Source organism: Parambassis ranga, chromosome 3, assembly GCF_900634625.1.
Source record: "Parambassis ranga chromosome 3, fParRan2.1, whole genome shotgun sequence".
In the NCBI taxonomy this organism is placed as follows: Eukaryota; Metazoa; Chordata; class Actinopteri; family Ambassidae; genus Parambassis; species Parambassis ranga.
The window spans coordinates 11,758,306-11,776,868 of record NC_041024.1 but is presented as its reverse complement, the minus strand read 5'-3'; the positions used below and the strand labels follow the sequence as shown (position 1 = coordinate 11,776,868).

Sequence of the window (18,563 nt, the reverse complement as noted above, 5' to 3'; positions counted from 1 at the left end):
ATAAGTATATTCAGACAACTTATTGAAATGTTTCATTTGTCATCTTATATACCTGCAATGCACTGATGCATGTAAGAGACTTTCCAATTTTGAAAAAGCAGTGCAAAAACAGGAAGTTGTGCCAAAAGAGAAGCTTCTCAGTATGAAAGCTGCCCCCATGGTTATGATCTACATAAGGGTCAAAAAACATGAATACATCTGGAGGACAGGAACTATAATGTAAATACACATATGTCTTAAATAGGTAGCAATAACGATGATGTTTGTGTATACTATAAGACACTTGACCGAGACACGTGGATATCTGTGTAGATTACACACTGTACTGTGAAGGCTAAACTAATAAACTTTTGACAGACTGCCCATCCACAACACCACCTAATCGTTTTTGTCAGGATCTAGTTAATCATTAGCTCAGGGCTATTTTTGGACTTGTCCAGACATCATGCAAACAATTGCACATTCCAGAATTGACTTTATTGCATTGAAGATCTTCTTGAAAACGTGAGGGTGTAGCAGTCTTAACTGTACAAACTTACATCCTTATCTGCTCATGGAGCATCCAGACAGGCAGCGCAGGAATGTATTTTTATTAATAAATTAAACAAATCCCAAGAATAATGGTGAAATGTGACCCTTCATCTGAATGCGATATTTTGATCCCATACTCCTTGGTCCTGAGATACTAAAGCACTTGTGGCATGTTTTCACTGTCTGGAGAAATATACCAGATTGTGATAAGGGCTTTAGTTAAGAATGAGCTCAGAGAGGTCGTTGTGTCAGTGTTGAATCCAAGCTTATAGATCCAATTCTAATCATATTGAACAGTAAAATATGCATACTGATACACTTAATAGATATTAAGCATTGTTGTCTTTGATGTAGGGTTGGGCGATATTGGCAAAAAAATTAATCACGATTAATTGTGGCATTTAGCCGATAACGATTAATTTGACGATTAATTGATGACAATTGCACTTACATGTTTTTGACTCTAAATTGGCACAGTGTTCTAGCATGATACCGACAAATCATCAGTCAAGTTAACTACTTCATTCTAACAGGTTAAGCTGGTGATTAGGCACCAACCAGCCATGGAAATATGTATTGATAATATTGAGGCACAAACTGCTTCAAAATAATAATGAAGCAAACATTTAAAGTAACTTTGTCCTTCAAATGTTTTTATCTTAAGGTCACAAAGCATGTCAACATTAACAGACAAATACAGACAAATAGACAAGTAAGTTCAGAAAAGTCACATCAGTGATTATTTCAAGTTAAAAAATGTGTCTGTGCAAATGAACCTGTGACTGGAATATGTCACAGACTAGAGCATGTTTTCACTCAGACTGTAGAACAGCAGCAGAAAAAACAAACAAATAAACAAACCGGACAATTTCACATTTAAATGTGTGTCTGTGCAAATCAACCTGCGTTACAATCTTCCAGCGCTTCGTTTGGTCGTAAGCAGCACAATGACTAAACATATCGCGGATTCTCGGCTGAGTGGAATTCTTTCCAATATCTGCTGGAGGAGACTTCGCTGTTGTAATGTTTCCTATCTTGCTGTGGAGTCTGTAAATAAAGATCGGAGTTCATTCATTTGATACGAGCAAAAATTCAGTTACTATGGCAAAGCTCCACGCTTCACCTAATGCATGTCGCGGCACTACAGCTGTAGCCGTCGTTGTGTCCTCGTCGCGCTTTCTTCGGCTTTCTTCGGCTTTCTTCGTGCTCGGGCTTATGGTGACAGACGTTGAACTTATGTTAGGAACGTGCTGCTCCGCATTATTTAACTGAACACCACTGCCTTCCACCATTATTGTTATTGTGGACTCACATGTGCGCGGGTGATGGTGAGAGTACGCTGCACACAAAAATGCGTCATCATGACGAGGCACTAATCGCCGTAATCGATAAGTGGCAAATATTAATCGATGACAGTTTTTCTGACGATTAATTGCACACGATACGATTTTGCACAAGCCTACTTTGATGTCATCCATTTGTTGCACTGGGAGGTCACAAGTACTCTCTCTAACTGAATCCACAAAGGCTCCTTGGAGGTGAAATCTTTTATTGAGGTCACTGTAATTTCCGAAAATTTGTGGCCTTCATTTAGTGATTAGGAAAGGCGACAATAAATTATCCAAAGTTTCATAAATGTGCCTCATACTTTATGTCTCTCTGGAGACAGACTGTTTGATACGAGAGGCTGTGTTTTGTTGTAGGAATGCCACAAATCTTCCTTCTTGTTTTTAGTGTTTGTTGTATAATACAGCCCTCAAGAGAAAATGCACGGTTAGAATTTTGAACTGTAACATGCATGTTGGTTGTAAGCTAAACCATCATGTTACTGGACCTTGTGCTGAATTTGAGGGACTCAAGCTAAATCCGGAGCTCAGTGGGGCTGCTGTTCTCAAGGTCTATAGTCCACGTGTTAACATCTTTTGCTTCTTTTTTCACGTTTTAGGGATCAAAGAGTATTGAGGCTGACGGAGATGAAGATGAGGAGGCAGAGGAAGATGGCCTGATCCAGCCAGCTCAAGTGTTTGCACCAAAAAGTCTGATTCTCGTGTCCAGGCTGGATTATCCTGAAATATTCCGGGTAATAAGACACCATATGATTAAATCTTAATTTAAAAATATTTGTCTGTTTGTTCAGAACAAATTCTCTGAATTTTTCTGAAATCATGCTTTCATCTTGTAGTCCTGATATGACGCAAATCTCTATGTTTTGTGTAAGCATTTACTTTAGTAAAGTAAATGAGGCACAGAAGCATAAGATCATGTGATCTTCTCATTACAATCAAAGTTTGTGCAGACTCAGTCCGTCAGGCTATTCATGGCAATGGATTTTCTGTGCAGGCAAAGCACACATCACAGACAAATAAACAGAACATTTTAGTCATTTTAATAGAAATTTAACATACTGATGTCTCTCATATTTGATGCTATCCTGTGTATCCATGTCTTAGTTGTAGTTTTCATCTTGTCTTCACAGGGATGCTTGGGTCTAATCTACACAGTTTACATTGATAGCCTGAGTTTCCCTCTAGAGGGTCTGGTGGCCAACCTCTTTGCATTCCAGGTTCCTGTTGCTGGTGGATCCCAGGTATGTCTGCACAGCGTGTCCAAACTACTACAGTCCAGTCCAGGGCCTACTAAATCTTAATCTCAACCATTGTGTGTCGATTGACAGTATGTGGAAGGGATGGCTGAGGCTCACAACAGTGATTTATGATGTCTGAGCTACCAATCAGGAATGCCATATTCAGGTGTTGCCAAACATTGTTGTTCAGCCACAGGCAGTAATTTTTTACTATATTGTCGTAAGTTTTTCCCATGGTGTTACTCGGAACATACCTCATTCTAAAGTGGGGCAAGACAGCCAAACCCTTAAACAGTGTTTATGGTTCCTTAGGGATTATATTTTGAAATGTCACTGCATTAACATCCCTCATTATATTAAAGGGTATTTTTTGCTGCAGTTTGGTGGCAGAAGTTGAAGCTAGAAATACACAAAACCAGAGAAACACCTTTTAAATCAACTGGAGCCAAAGTGTGTCCCATTTATAATGGAAAATTATACAAGTTATAATTTTACATTTACCACTGCGCATAAATTCTTATCTGTGACGCACATATCAAACTTTATTTTAAACGATGGCTAATGTGCCGTAAGAGTGAAGAATTTGGCCTGTTCGACCTGTAACAGATTTCCCTCCAGGGATCAATAAAGTTTTATCTTATCTATCTTCATCAGCAAGATGCCGCTTTAAATCTCAGGTTGCTGTGTCTGTCAGTTGCAGGCAGACATATTTGTCATGACAACAAGTTAATCACACAGGTATGTCAGGAATTGTATGACTGGAAACTCTGCTTTAACGTTGACTTTTATACTTACATATTAAAAACAGATACACACTATTGATATATGTTTTCAACTTTGTTTGTGTGATGCGTGACCTGTACCATTTATATTTTGATGAATATGTCACTGAGATTTTCTTTGGTCGATGCCAAGCCAACATATTCAGATGGATAATTCAGTCGCGCAGCTGCAGTGTCTGTGTAGCACTGAATAGCATGTGTGTTCTTTATTTGATACAGTCACAGTGCTCTCTGCTAATAATCTGAATGGATGGCTGTCATTTGCAGCACTGCTTGACTCTGTGGTTGTGATGCTCATCGTAATTTTCCATGACTGTTGCCTGACCTGTGCTGTTTTTTGTTTTTCTTTACAGAAGCTGTTTAGCCTGGGAGCGGGAGACAGGCAGCTCATCCAGACACCTCTGAACGACACATTGCCTGTCACATGCAAGAGTGTAGCACTGCTCTTCCAGCAGCTCGGTGGGTCCAAGCTCTCTGATAACCATTAACCAGTAATCATGAGACAGGGGATGACTTATTTGTGACTGTACTAATGTATCTGTACTTGAAATAAGTGACTAAATATAATTTATATGTTAATATAAATCCTGCTGTACAACATATTGAATTAACAACAGCTTCCTGCTGCAGACAGCCACGTACTCATACTTAGTTAGATTATTGGTCTGCCTCTGTTGTTTGTTCTGATCTTACAATCAAAGATTGGTCTTAAAATAATACTTGTCAATTTAACAAAGCAGCTTAAAACGTGTAACATATTTCACACTTGTTCTTATTAGATTGGACCACGTTAATCACATGTTGGTGAACTGCACTATAAGACCTTTACAGTCAGGAGCCCTTTGGTGTGAGCCATTAAGAGCTTAGACTAATTCCACAGTAAATGTGTCTGAGGCAGTAACGTGCCATGTCCAATCAGTATTATTGTGATTTTCTCTGGGCTAGAATGAGCACATGATGAAGATTTGATGCAGTGTGCTGGTTTCACATGGCACAATGTATTTTTTTAATGGTTTGTGAAGCCAACACAAGCTCTGTTAAAGATACCGCGTGCCTGATTTCAACAAGACAAATAGTAATTCAGAGTGTATCTATCACTTCCTACATACATTAAAAAATGTAATATTTGGGATAATTCATAAACTTTGTATATATTTTTCCAGGTTATATTCATATTTTTCAGGTAATTCTTGAGTAGTCAGAATCCTTTTACTTTTTGCAGCATGCGTCTACAAGCTGAGAGTGAAATTGAATACAATTCACCTGAAATTTGATTTGTAATGGAAAGTTGGCTCTTGTTTGGCCTCATTTGATTAGAGAAATCTGCTTCAAATCAGAGTGGACTGTATTCACTGAGTGTATTAACACCATGCCTGTTCGGCCCTGTGTTTGGAGAGTGGAGAATATGCACATGGGGGGTACTCACAGGAAACATGTAATCAGAGTGGAAGTTCTGCATTTGCAGCACATCTGGATTCACAAAACAGAATGTTAATATAATATTTAACCACAGCCTGTCAGTCTCCAAAAACTTGCATTAATTGATCAGCACCATGCTTTACAGCACCTAGGCTGCAACATATGTGTGTTGTAATGGTATGTCTTTTTCTGTAGTTGAAGTCATGTAAGAAGTTTAAAATGTTGCTGTGCTCATTTCCTGGTTGCTGTTTATTAATACCTCTTAGCACAGTGTTTTTACTTATGAACATGTATGCTGTTCAAGGCTATAGCAAGTACACGGTGAGCCTTAGAAAATAAAATCACATTTTTCATTTATGTACTTGTAACATTTACATGTAGTTAACAAAAGGAACATCAAATTTCCTGAAGTGCTGGGAGGAAGATTTCTTGTATTTGAGTTGAACCTGCTGTTTCTGTGCTAAACTGTTTCATGGCTGTAGGCATGACATTGGTACATTGGTACTTATTATCTTACAAAATAATTATATATCTCATGGTAAAGTATTTTTTTTATCTTTATAGAGGATGGTGGTGTTATGTTAATATCAGAAAATAAGTGTGCTAATAATTTGTTTTTGATTATGAAGCTGCAGAAATGTAAGCATGAAACTCTGAAGGACTTGTCGCAAAATGAAAGTAAAACGTTAGATGCTGGCAGAGTTAATCATTTCTTTGATGCTGATAGGGAAAGTAAATACTGTAGGTCAGCTGATGGGTGACACATAAGCACAGAGAACAAGCACTCAGTTTCACTTATGAAGTCATCTTTATGTCCATATATGGTCCGCATAGTAGCTGTACAGACAGGCAGGTCAGCACATCATTTTGTGTGCACAGGTCACCGAGTCACCACAGAGGAATGTGTGTTAAACATGTCATACTGCACAGGAAGTACATCCCCCTTTGAGGGGGTGAGATAAAACTGGTCATCAACGGTCCTGCTGTTTGTTGCCATGCCTCTTCTTGTGTCCTGGGTTGTTGTTGCCACTTTTTATTTAGGGCTCAAAAATTTGTATAGCTGTTTCCCTGAGATAAGCACCTGAACATCGGAACCTGAGGGTGTGTAATTATGAACCAAATGTAGTTTGATCCAACAAGCATCTGTGAATAGAAAGTGTCACCATCAAAAATACATAGTTTAGGCCCACAATGTCAGATGTTGTTGAGGCTTGTGTTTCCTGTTTATCACTGAAGTGTTCCACTTAGACAGACAAACATCCAGACTCAGCGCCCCCAGTGGCACGGATATGTCTGCCGGTGTTCCTCTCTCCTTATCACTCCAGTATGTGATGAATCGCTGTCAGTTGCTTGATAGGAAACAATAACAGGAACTGTAAACTTAGAATTCTTCCTGATTGTCACATTGGTATTTGAAATATTATTTATACTGTATGAGAGTGTGTAATTTCCTTTGTTTTTTAGAGATGAGTTTCCTCATAGAGTTATGTTCAGTGTTTAACATAAACTGGCTGTGAAAAGTTCTTGTTTTTTGACATTATGAACCAGCAGGACCAGCAGGTTTAAATGGCTTTAGGCAGAAGTGACCAGCATGCAGATTTGCTTAATGCATTGTAGAGTCCTACAGCACTCTGTACAGCAAATTTCAGATTAACATCTGATCCATTGAGTCCATAAGTAGCTCCACAAAGCTCTATATTAATATTGTTTGGTTGATCCACATAAAAGGACAGAGTCTACAGAATGCTGCATGTGTGAAGTGGCAGTAATTAGCCTTGAAGCTGTGCAATACCCTGAAATGTTTTGTTGTAAGGTTTTTTGTTTTGAGGTTTGAAATCACTCCACAAAGAGCCGCAAATGTTTGAAGGATGATCTGGAATAATGTGGCTGTCACATTCCAACAAATACCTCATCAGTTTTGTTCTCTGTTGTTTTTCTCTTCTCAGGAATCCAAAATGTTCTAAGCCTGTTCTGTGCGGTTCTGACCGAACACAAAGTGTTGTTCCACTCCACCAGCTACCAGCGGCTTGGAGAAGCATGTCGTGCCCTAGAAGCCCTCATGTTTCCTCTTAAATACAGGTGAGTATGTGACCCCACAAAGAGAACAGATTCTCATGTGACTTTCCACTGACACCACCTGATATGAACTGAATGATAATTAACTCTGCTAATTACTTTACTCGTTTTAGAAACGGCTACATCTAATATGTAAGATCACTAATTTCAAGCTTGTTAAATCTTAATTTCAAAAACACATTTCCACTCACTCTCTCGTCAGAATTCATTTTTTTAATAGAAATGCCTTTTCCTTAAATAGTGACTTCCTTCCTTTTTATAGCGCATGTATGCATCACTGCCTTCCAAAGATTTTTTAGGTCATCGATGTTATGAATCCTCTATATAAAGGTCAATCTCAAAGAGTTAAGTGGGCCATGTTTAAAAAAAAAAGCCAGTAGAATACAACACCAAAATACAAGAGCAGTGTAGGAGTAAACATTAAAGTTCTTTATTTTAAGTAAAAAATAAGTAAGCTTGGATGTGGAAGTCATGGACAGATACTTAAATGAGTCTGAATTATTTTTATTTTAAAACGTGCCTTTTATTGGCAGTCCTGGTCTTAAGTAATTCTGTGTTGCTAGCTTTAGATGTCGACATGACAAGAACTACATGATGTCTACTAGACTGACACAACACCACCCAAGTTTCTGGTAGATGATGATGATAACTTATAATTTCCAATTGCAAAATGTGTGTGTCATGTCATTTTTACTGCTGTCTTATCAGTTAGAGAAATTTTACATGTTTCATTTTCATAATAATGTGCCCTTCTCTACAAGGAAGTATATTTTAAGCTCCCCACTGCACACCTATTGCATAATTCTGTAATCTGTTATCTTAGTATATTTCTACACTGTCTGTTCTCTCATTTATTCAGTTACCCATACATCCCTATACTCCCTTCACGGCTGCTGGAGGTGCTGAGCTCTCCAACTCCCTTCATCATCGGCGTGCACTCCATGTTTCAGAGTGAAATCCAAGATCTGGTGAGTGCAGATGTGTTGCAGGCATCCGGCATTTTGTCTTACTCGCATGCAGACGTTGTTGTGTGCTTTCAGACACGTGTGAATCATTAACAAATACTGAGAATTTATTTGATATTCATAAAGCAATCGTGACATCTTAGGACTTCTTCTTTCTACTGGAGAGTTTTAATGTCAAAATCCCTTTTGCTTTTCAGAAAGATATGAAGATGAAGTGGTTTTTATTTATTTAGCTGGTTTCGTTTCAATCTCATCTGACATCCTGTACGTGTTGTGCCTCACAGCACTCCCTCCAGCTGTAGTCCAGCCACCTGACCTGTCTGTGTTGTGTTTTTCATTTGATTAGTTGGATGTTATTATTGCTGACCTGGATGGAGGAACAATAAAGATTCCTGAGTGTATCCACTTGTCCCTGCTCCCTGAACCTCTGTTACACCAAACACAGTCTACCCTGTCCCTGGTAAGCACATTAAGCACCATTAAATAATGGCCATAGGAGAACATGTGAATTACATATGCTGAAATCATCAAGTTTAAACATCATCAGAAATAAGTTAAGTTTCAATACATTCATTTTTGTAGGTTTTGCACCCTGATCTGGAGATAGCAGACAATGCATTCCCTCCACCTCGCACTGCAGCCTCCAACCTCAAGCTGTTGGTAAGTCATTATCACATGACCTCCGTTCATTCACAAGCCTTCTGGTATGTCAGTATTGTGAGGAGTGATGCCCTCCTCTTCCTCCACGAAGCGGGCTGGCTGCCTTAATCACATAAATTTTCTTATCGCAAAAAGACTAACGTTGATGTGATGGCCCCAGATGATGGTAACCCATTACTTCTTAAACAAATAGCATGTCTGTAGCTTATCGGACTGCATTTGTAAAATAGCTTTTTGATTAGTAATACTGATGTGTGTGTGTTCCAGGACAAGGAGGTGAGGGCTGTTTTTCTCAGGCTGTTTGCACAACTCTTCCAAGGCTATAGGTCTTGCCTGCAGCTCATCCGCATCCATTCCGAACCTGTTATTCACTTTCACAAGGTAAAAAAACACCCATCGTTAAAATTAAAAGTTAGCATAAACCTCCCCACCGAACGCATTGTTTTTTGTTTTTTTTTTTAAATCTGCCGAGAATGTTTTAGTGAGTGCTGTGGGTGGAATTTTACATAAATACCTGAGAGATAAACTCGTCATGGGTTTACATGTGTTTGTTTGCTTGTGTATGTGTGAGTATGCCTTTGTTGTAAATGTGTCACAGAGGCTTCATGAGTCTTCCGTGATGCTATCCTGTTGTTTATGCGAGCTTCGGACACAGGCTCGTAACCTTGGGCAAAGCCCGGCAATGAGCCATATGAAACATATTAGGTTTACATTTTTGTTTTGCGCCAGGGATTTTTTATTTGTTCGTGTCTGTGGTATCTCCGTGGTAACCCATCACACACATCATCCTCAAAGTACCCCACATGGATCACATTATAAACAAAAGCTCTGCTTATTCGTCTGGAATCCCTGAGTGGGGAAGGATTGTGTGAGCTGTGTTTTATCTCCTCTGCCCACAAGCACAAATAATTATGCATAAAGTAAATTAAATTCATTTGCATGTAGTCATTTATAACTAGATTTATTTCCCCTTTTGTACATGTTGAAGGACTTATCCATGTTTTTTAAGAAAAAGAGGCCCTCTTGCAGAGAGATTGTTCGGTCGTATTCTAAAAATGGCTGTGATCGCTATGCTTGTTTTTAGTGTGCAGTAGATCCATATGAACAAGATTACATTTCTCCCCAGTCTGTGTGTAGCTGCTCTAATTGTGACATTTTCCAGACTGCCTTTCTGGGCCAGCGAGGCCTCATCGAAAATGATTTCCTGACCAAGGTTTTGGATGGCATGGCCTTTGCTGGCTTTGTCTCAGAGAGAGGTCCACCTTACCGAGCCTGCGATCTCTTTGATGAGGTACAGCAACACTTCAGTTTATATGCATAAATAGTTTTAAATTTTTTTCTCCATAAAACTGGCTGAAAACAGTTCCTGATTTATAGTTGAATGGTTCAGCAGCAGTTAAATGTTGGAATATTTTGCAGTACACCTTTTATAGTGTACAGAATGATTGAGTTTGTTTGTGTGTGTTTCTAGCTGGTGGCCTTAGACTTTGACAGCTTCAAGAAAGAGGAGGTGAACCCTGCTAAGCTGCAGAAGCACATCAGGGAGCTCTCTGAGCAGCTGTACAGAAATGTAAGCCTTAACGCAAAGAACTTAAACTACAGTTCTTCTGTTTATGCAGCACTGTAAATGACAGATGTCCCCATTTTACTGTGTTTTACATGCGTGTTACTGTTTATCCATTGTATATTCAGCTGTGTGTAATACGTGTTGCTTCCTGGGTTTGTGTGTGCTAGGAAAACCCAAACCCCCACATGGCATTCCAGAAAGTGCCTCGGCCGTCCGAGGGATCCCACCTGCGTGTGCACCAGGTACCCTTTCCCCTGCTAGATAATGAAAAGGTGGAGAAGATGCTGCAGGAGGGTGTAGCAAAACACAGCAGCACACCTCCTTCTACACGACTGGAGAGGAAGTGTGTTGTACCTGCTGGACCACCTGTTGGTATGCCCATTGTACTCATCCAACCATTGTACTGTACAATACATACAGTACTTCACTCCCACATGGATAGGTCTAGATGAACTCATATCTGCTGCAGCTGTTAACTCCAGGTCTGACTGTTCTTTTATTCCAGTGTCCATTATGGGTAAGAGCAACACAGTGTTTAACAGTGCTCGCAGACTGGAGGTGGTGCGGAGTTGCATTTCCTTCATCTTTGACAACAAGACCCTGGAGACTGAAAAGGTGATGCACACTGTCTTTCATCAGGAGAGCTAATCAACCTTTAAACAAGCTCATTAATCCTTGCTTTGGGTTGGACCAGTCCTTCAGACTGCAGATCTCCCCTCACGTTCATCGTCATAATATTTCCCAGCTGGCATCCAGACCCTGACACACTAGAATAGATGGGGCCTGTAATCATAAATGTTTCAAGCTAACCCGTGAAAGAATAAGTTAATCAGTCTGTCTTTTTTGTGTGTGCGCCTACAGGTATGCACACTGCCACACTTTTTCCTTCTGTAGCCTGACCTATATGAGGTCAAAGGTGAAGATTCTGCCTAATACACATCAAACGTGTTTGCCAGTTATGTTATGTATCCCTCTGGCTTCATATAGAAGTTATATAATGCAGACAATGCATCTCTGTGTATAATGTAAGAATGCATAGCAGGCATCCTCTGAATCCCCGGCGAGCCTGTAAATCCTTAAGTGCCAAATGGTCGGTTGAACTCCATTAGCCATACAGAATGTCCAATCTGGAAGTATTATGTTGGGATATTGTATTATTGAAAGCAGTGTTTGCAAAATTCTATTTTAACCACTACATCATAAAATCAATGAGTAACCAACTAAACCAACTAACACCTTCTTTGTTTGTCTCTCATCTAACAGACGTTGCCAGCTGCACTGCGTGCACTTAAGGGCAAGGCAGCCCGCCAGTGTCTGACTGAGGAACTGAGTCTTCACGTTCAGCAGAATCGCGCCATACTGGACCACCAACAGTTCGACTATACTATCCGTATGATGAACTGTGCCCTTCAGGTAAGAGAAATCCATATTGTAAACTAATGTGCCTCATGTACAGAACTCTCATGCAGCCTCTAAGCCACCTTATATCTGTCGTTAAGATCTTCTGATCTTATTAAAGCATTCACCGACTAAGTTAACTGTTCTGCTCATTCATCAAGTCATGTATCAAGCACAACATTCACATGCATCAGTTTATGGATTATGGTCTATTGAACAATAACACTGTGGGCTCTAAAAGATTGCGTTGGTCTTGTCTGAATCAATGAATTAATGAGAAACAATAAATGAATTACAGTCTCTTCAGCAAAAATTCCTAATGGAAAAAACATGGGCAAATTAAAATAAATATTTAAAACATACATGGTGTACAGTAGTGCATATTTGCTGTGTATCCTATACTGTACATTTCATTAGTTGTGTATAGTGCCGGTCTCCTCTTCATCTTCTTCATTTACAGCAGTGTGCTAGTGTGTTCTCAGCAATGCTGCTAATTGTTAATTAGAAGGTATGTTTGTCTCTTCCTGGTGCCCTCATGGCTCAGCTACTTGTCAAAGTGAGTAAGTAATGTGTTTTTGTGCAGCTCATAAAGAGTCAGTGAAGCTTTACTCAACCAGAGCAGTTGGGTCTTTATTGGTAGTCCCTCGAGTTTTACTGCCTTGAATCAGCCCATTCCAGGGATTTTAATAATTTTTAGCAGTCCTCACAGAGTGCAGCTTTTATGGAGCAACTTCAGATTCCAGTCATTCTTTTTTCCCCCCAAATGATAAAAAGCACTTTTATTCCAGCATCTGCCTGCGCCAGGGACAAGCAAGGTCATCTGATGTGTCATATGCTATCCCACAGTCGTACATCCGTACAAAATGTTATGCAGAATTGATGACTTTGACCAATCTGATGTTTGCATGATAGCTGTTGCTGCGCAAATGTAGACTTTAGGACCACCTGAAAAAGGAAAGTTGTTGAATCATCCCGTTTTGTGCTGCACAGTGTCTGAGTGTCTTAGGGAGTAGATATGTGCTGTTTCCGCAGCAGTTTATCACTGGTGTGTATGTGTGGTAAAGCCAAAAAGCAGCAATAGGTCTAGTTAAGCCAGGCAGCCAGTATATCTTTCATAAAATAAATATAAAGTCCTAAGTGTTTCATGAGTGATTAAAAAAAATGTTGCAAACGTGAGACATAAATCGTCTTTTTTAAAGATAATGATTAACAATGCAGCTATTCCAAACCATGAGGTATTGATATGAATTTGCACAATCCTTATATTGTCTAGGACAGACTCTGTAAAACAGGTAACTGTCATTGCATTTTAAATGCAGCATCACATGAATGATACGGACTGGGTTAACACCAACAGTCACCAATTTGATCTGTTAAAACTGCTTCCCTAGCTGTTAATATAGACTAAAACTGTTACTGTATTGTTTAATGTGCCTCCCTTGATTTGCTCTGGTATCCAGCTGAAGACCTAATGATCCACAACCACGCATATGGAAAAAAGCAATATTTTCACACATGGGGAAGAGATTTGATGCAGGCTACACGTTCTGGTAACCACTACACGGGATAAAATGCATCCATCCTTTCTCTGAAAGGCTTCTTGTTTTTTTGTTTGTTTTTAGATTTTATTGTGTATAGTTGGTCGTTTAATGTTGATGCCAGGCATTTGTCCCTGGCTTAATTTCTTGCTCTCGGTGTGGTTGTGAGGGATTTGTCTCCAATGATCTGTGAAAGGAATATAAATAGTAAATTGTGTGGCCTGTAATTGCTTTCATATACTGCACTCTGCCCTTTCTTTTAAAGCCCAGACACGTAAGGACCCAAAAATTATATTACAGAATGCAACATGGTATGCGTGTGCTTGTGTGTGTGTGTTTGTGTGTAAAAGATCCTGCAGGGCGTAACAAAGCCAAAGTGACCTATTCAATAAAAAATGTTGCTTGCTCTTTGTATAATGACAGCATAATGCCTCGTTAGAATTTCAGGCAGATGTGTTGATGTGACACGTTGATTTTCAATGACATCATTATTAAGAGGCCAATTACAACAGTTAAGTTTAACTGTCAGCTTCAGGCAGAGTGACAGTTCGGTTGTCTGGTTTCAATCAGTGTTTGCAGGGGAGCACAGCCGCAGGAAGTGCTATGTAATACATACAGTGTACAATAGGCCGAAGGTTAGGACATTAGAATCAGTTGGACCTGTGCCTTGTCAGTACTTGTTCATTTGTTTTCCACATTTTTTTCAAGTCACAAAATGTTGCTGGAATGAGTGATGCATTTTTCCTGTTTAAACATCTGTTGTCCTTTTGAATCTGTGCTGTTTCTCTGTCATGAATCATGCACAGTAAATCACCCTCATTAGGATATTTGAGTTAATTGCACATTTATTTGTGTGTGCGTGTTCGTGTCTGCACTGGTCGGGACAGCTATTAGAAGTTGTGCAAGCCATGTGGGGGAATGAGCCCTGCTGGGGATGTATCCTGGCATCCCAACCATTTCCTGTCAGATAGGATTATGAGCCCTCTGTGCTCTGCTCTCATGGCCGAGGGCCTCATGGTGGTGCTCAAAAACACACTCTGAACGGCAGTTTACTGTGAGAGGGGATTAGGGTGGGAGGTCTCTGGGAAGCGGCATGGAGTCCATGAGTTTTGCGTGATCCTGAGCTGTGACTGTCTTTATGTGGAACAGAGCGAGAAAGCACACGTTACACACAGATGTTGTCGAAGAATGCAGAGTTTTGAACTGGGCCTTGACAAAGTGAGCATTCACCTCAGTGAATTTTGCCTGCTGCACTTTGAATGTTTCCTCTAATAGTGAATATATGACATTTCTACATTATTTACATCATAAATTAGTCTGTTGCTGTGTGTTGCCTGCCTTAGTGGCCATGATGTACTGCTTTATGTGACTTGGCCACAGGGAATCTGTGCTAGGTATCATTCCCATGTTCAGAGAGATGTCCTCTTCTGATGTCCACCAGCATGGCCAGGTAAACATCTGTTAATCAGATTTCATGCTTTTGCTGAGCAACACAGAGATTACGTGGCTAAGTTCTCTTCCTATCACTGATTATGATTCAACCGAAACCGACTGTTAATAAGAAATTTGTCAGAAAAGTCACATAAAATGATGCCGTCTGTGCCAGTTAAGAACAGCTTTTCCTGGAAAGTGTTAACTTTTCTTGAAAATGCAGGAAGTCGCTGTTTGTTCACATCCTGCAGTATTTCAGTCACAAGCTCAGCCTTCACTGTATACGTGTCGGACACAGAATAGCTGTGTTAGTCATCCTTGCTATTAGCAGCTTAGGCAGAATGAGGGAAAATGGTCAGACACTGAATAATAGGAGGAAATGAAGACTGTGGGGTGTCTGAAAAAGAAATATGCAACAACCTCGTCTTTACATTCTTGAAATTCTAAATAAGTTAAACATACTACACATTCTCTACCCAGCACCGTGTGGATCTATTCAGTGCTATGACAATGATTCTATTACAATAACCACACTTGGTAACTGTCATTCTCTCTACACTGAGAAAAGCTTCAGATGTCACTAGTATCTCTGTGAGTTGACTTCCAAAGCTTTTGAGCTGTCACTAGCCTCTCTGTCTGCTCATTGAAGATTGTAGTGGAGGTTTGCAGGTGATAAGTGTGGCTTAAGTGAAGTTGATAAAACCCAGCAATGCTGATATGATGTGTTGAAGGAGCTTTAGTGAACAAAGCTTGTGAAGTTTTTTCTTGTGAACCTGGACAGTTGTTCCCAGAACTGATGACATATCCTCCTATTTATTGGAATAATGCTAGTTTGTGAAATAGTCACACCTCTACCTGTGTATTTCCACTTGTTATAATTTGTCTGGGGTCCATGAACTCCTGTGACCTGCAGCATTGTTAAGGATGCTGGTAAACAATGGTTTGGTACCGGTTAAGTATGCTGGAACACATTACCGCAGCCCAAATAGCTGCAAAGAAAAACACTAGCGACAAGAAAATAAAACAGAAACTATGTTGCCTAGTCGATGGGGGGCCAAGCTTTCATGTGTTTTGCATTTTCTCCGTACATTCTTGTGTGTGTGTGTGTTTTTTCAAAGAATGGTAACAGAGGCCCCCCATTACAGACCACTATCAGAAAGTGCAGCATTCCTCTGCCTATCTCTCCCACCAAAACGAAGGACTCTGATTGCATGTTCCATAGTTTTAGGAAAAAAGCAGCCATGCACTCCCAACATTTGTGTATGTGTGAGAGAGAGAGAGAGGTTAAAAAGAAGATGATTGTGATGCATACCTTCTATAGCTGCAAGGTCCCACAGGGGGTTAGGAGGTGCGGCACCAGGTCAGATCAGTGCTCTTGTTTGTACATGGTCTTAAATCAAGTTTCCTCTGGCCGTTCTCATTTACAGAGTTAAACAAAGAAATCCCAACACAGCTTACCAGAGATAAGTACCAATTTCCTGTGAGTGAAGTACTTTTGAGTCCAACTCAAGTCTTATTCTCCTATTCTCCTGTTCTCATCGTCCTCTGTGATCTCTGTAAGAAAAGTTTAGTTTGGGCCCCTAAGCCCCTTGCTTTAAGCTTCTTAATGTACTATTTGTCTTAATACCGTTCTCTTGAAAGTGCCATTAAGCACCGCCTCTTTGACCTAAAACAGTCCCAGATACAAAGACACTATAGACTGGTGTGTAAATGAAAAAACTATTTCCCGATATAAAAACAAACTAAAAAAGACAATTAGATTTGTTTTCTGGCTAGTTGTGGATAGTTGATAAATGAACATTAATAATTTTTTTAGGGACAAAATGGCTGGATCATGCAACATCTTGTGATTTTCTTGGAAGATGGGATGCCTTTGACAATTGTGTCAAGGCAGGGATGACATAAGGTGATTGAAAGCATGTGTCTAATAGTGGAGTAGAGCAGACGGAGTGGTTCTAACAGGACAGAGTGTCTTTATGTAAAAGGAAGTTACATTTGCTAAACAAGCCTTCTTTATTTCCCAATGGTTTTCTCTCAGTCTTATCTTTGTGTTGGTAACCTGCCACAGTGTGTGTTTGTTTTACATTTCAAATAGACTCAGCATTGCCTTTAAGATACCCAAACCGACTGCACAGAGGGTGCCCACAGCATGTGCCTCTGTTTTTTTCTCTTTTTTCGAGGGCTTCCGAAAAAGAAAACTTGTTCAGAGTGTTATAACATATCTCCTGCTGTACGTTGGCCTGCTCTCACTTCTCCTCTGTTGACCCACAGGACTGCTCCACCTCCGAGGAGTACACAGTAGCTGCTGCCCTGCTGCCCCTTTCAACAGCCTTCTACCGGGTAAGGAAATAAATTTAATTGAAGGATGCATGTGAATTAAGTCCAATTGTTCCATACTGTACACTACTTCCTGATTGAGTATCCCACAACAGTGATAAAGGGAAGTTGTTCTGATCCTCTCTACCTCTCCGCACCTCTCTAACAATCCTTTGGCTCCTGGATGTGGACACTCAACAGCCTCTCTGTCAATGAAGGTTTTGTCCATGTTGACCCAATACTGCACCTATGAGTGCATGTGTGCTGATGCTTTGACCTTTCATAACCCTAGTTCTCATAGTACTTGTGGTGTATGTATTGCAAAAAAGAATACTACACAATTTATTGTCAATAGATTAGTGTAACTCCAATATTAACATAGGCCCTAAAATTACTGGTATTGATTTGGCTTAAGGTAAAACCTTGCAACGAACATTGCCAGAGGGAAGACCGTTTTTTTGTTTTTGCAGACTTGCAGCATGTAAGTGCACATCCATCCATGTTACAGCCTCTACTGTGTAGTGTAAACAGACAGCCATGGCCTTTGGTTTTCAAGTCATAGTATCAACACTGAGTTTGTGCAGCTTGCTGCTTGCTTGTTGCTATAGGGACAGACACAACTGTCCGCTCTGACTTTTTCCTGGACAGCAGGGCCATACCCTGATGGGCTGAACTGGGACCTGGCCTGCCACCACATGACTCATCTAGGTCCCATGCCAGAGCCTGATGTAGCGCTGTGATAAGCCATTTGTGATGTTTTTCCTCCAGGGCCACCAACACAGAAGATTAATCAATCCTTCCAGTGTCTCTTAGCTTATTGTTTGTTAAGTCATGTAACAGTTACATACCACTACAAAGCAGTTTTTGTTTCATAAGAATATTCATAAATCATACATCTCTATTACTACATGCTGCAATGATTTCCTGCCATGTTGGTGAGAATATTAAAATGATTTCTTATCAGAATCAGAATCAGAATCAGAAATACTTTATTGATCCCCGGGGGGGAAATTGTTATTTGGCACTGACTAAATGCCTGTTTGAAGCAAACATATTTTTTCGTGTCATTTAACAACAAGCTTGAGCTCTGCCTCACCCAAAGGGTGAAATGTGAAATGAGGTCAGGAGGGAATCTGCCAAAAGTATTTGTAATCTGTGGTTAAACAGTACAAAGTTCATGCAGTGGAAATATGAGAAAAACAAAGCTTGGTAATGGAGCGTGCTGCATTATGCAGCAGCTGTCAGTTTGGATGGAGATTGAGAGACGTGAGAATTCCTGACAACTGATCCATCCAC

At 40.0% G+C, this 18,563-nt stretch overlaps 1 protein-coding gene across 5 annotated transcripts in view; it reads left to right on the top strand.

The window, feature by feature from the left end:
- The window catches only part of sbf2 (SET binding factor 2), a 72,644-nt gene that overhangs the window by 26,867 nt on the left and 27,214 nt on the right, over nucleotides 1-18,563 (top strand). For 4 of the 5 annotated variants that reach the window (XM_028401141.1, XM_028401138.1, XM_028401139.1 and 1 more), the window contains exons 4-17: nucleotides 2,477-2,611; nucleotides 3,008-3,118; nucleotides 4,251-4,356; nucleotides 7,263-7,395; nucleotides 8,252-8,360; nucleotides 8,704-8,817; nucleotides 8,940-9,017; nucleotides 9,285-9,398; nucleotides 10,180-10,308; nucleotides 10,489-10,587; nucleotides 10,752-10,956; nucleotides 11,090-11,199; nucleotides 11,848-11,997; nucleotides 17,223-17,291. In XM_028401141.1, coding sequence (XP_028256942.1) covers nucleotides 2,477-2,611; nucleotides 3,008-3,118; nucleotides 4,251-4,356; nucleotides 7,263-7,395; nucleotides 8,252-8,360; nucleotides 8,704-8,817; nucleotides 8,940-9,017; nucleotides 9,285-9,398; nucleotides 10,180-10,308; nucleotides 10,489-10,587; nucleotides 10,752-10,956; nucleotides 11,090-11,199; nucleotides 11,848-11,997; nucleotides 17,223-17,291 — 1,662 coding nt within the window. Of the gene's footprint in view, nucleotides 1-2,476; nucleotides 2,612-3,007; nucleotides 3,119-4,250; nucleotides 4,357-5,060; nucleotides 5,081-7,262; nucleotides 7,396-8,251; nucleotides 8,361-8,703; nucleotides 8,818-8,939; nucleotides 9,018-9,284; nucleotides 9,399-10,179; nucleotides 10,309-10,488; nucleotides 10,588-10,751; nucleotides 10,957-11,089; nucleotides 11,200-11,847; nucleotides 11,998-17,222; nucleotides 17,292-18,563 lie in introns of those variants that run through there. The other variant, XM_028401140.1, reaches the window with a different exon arrangement.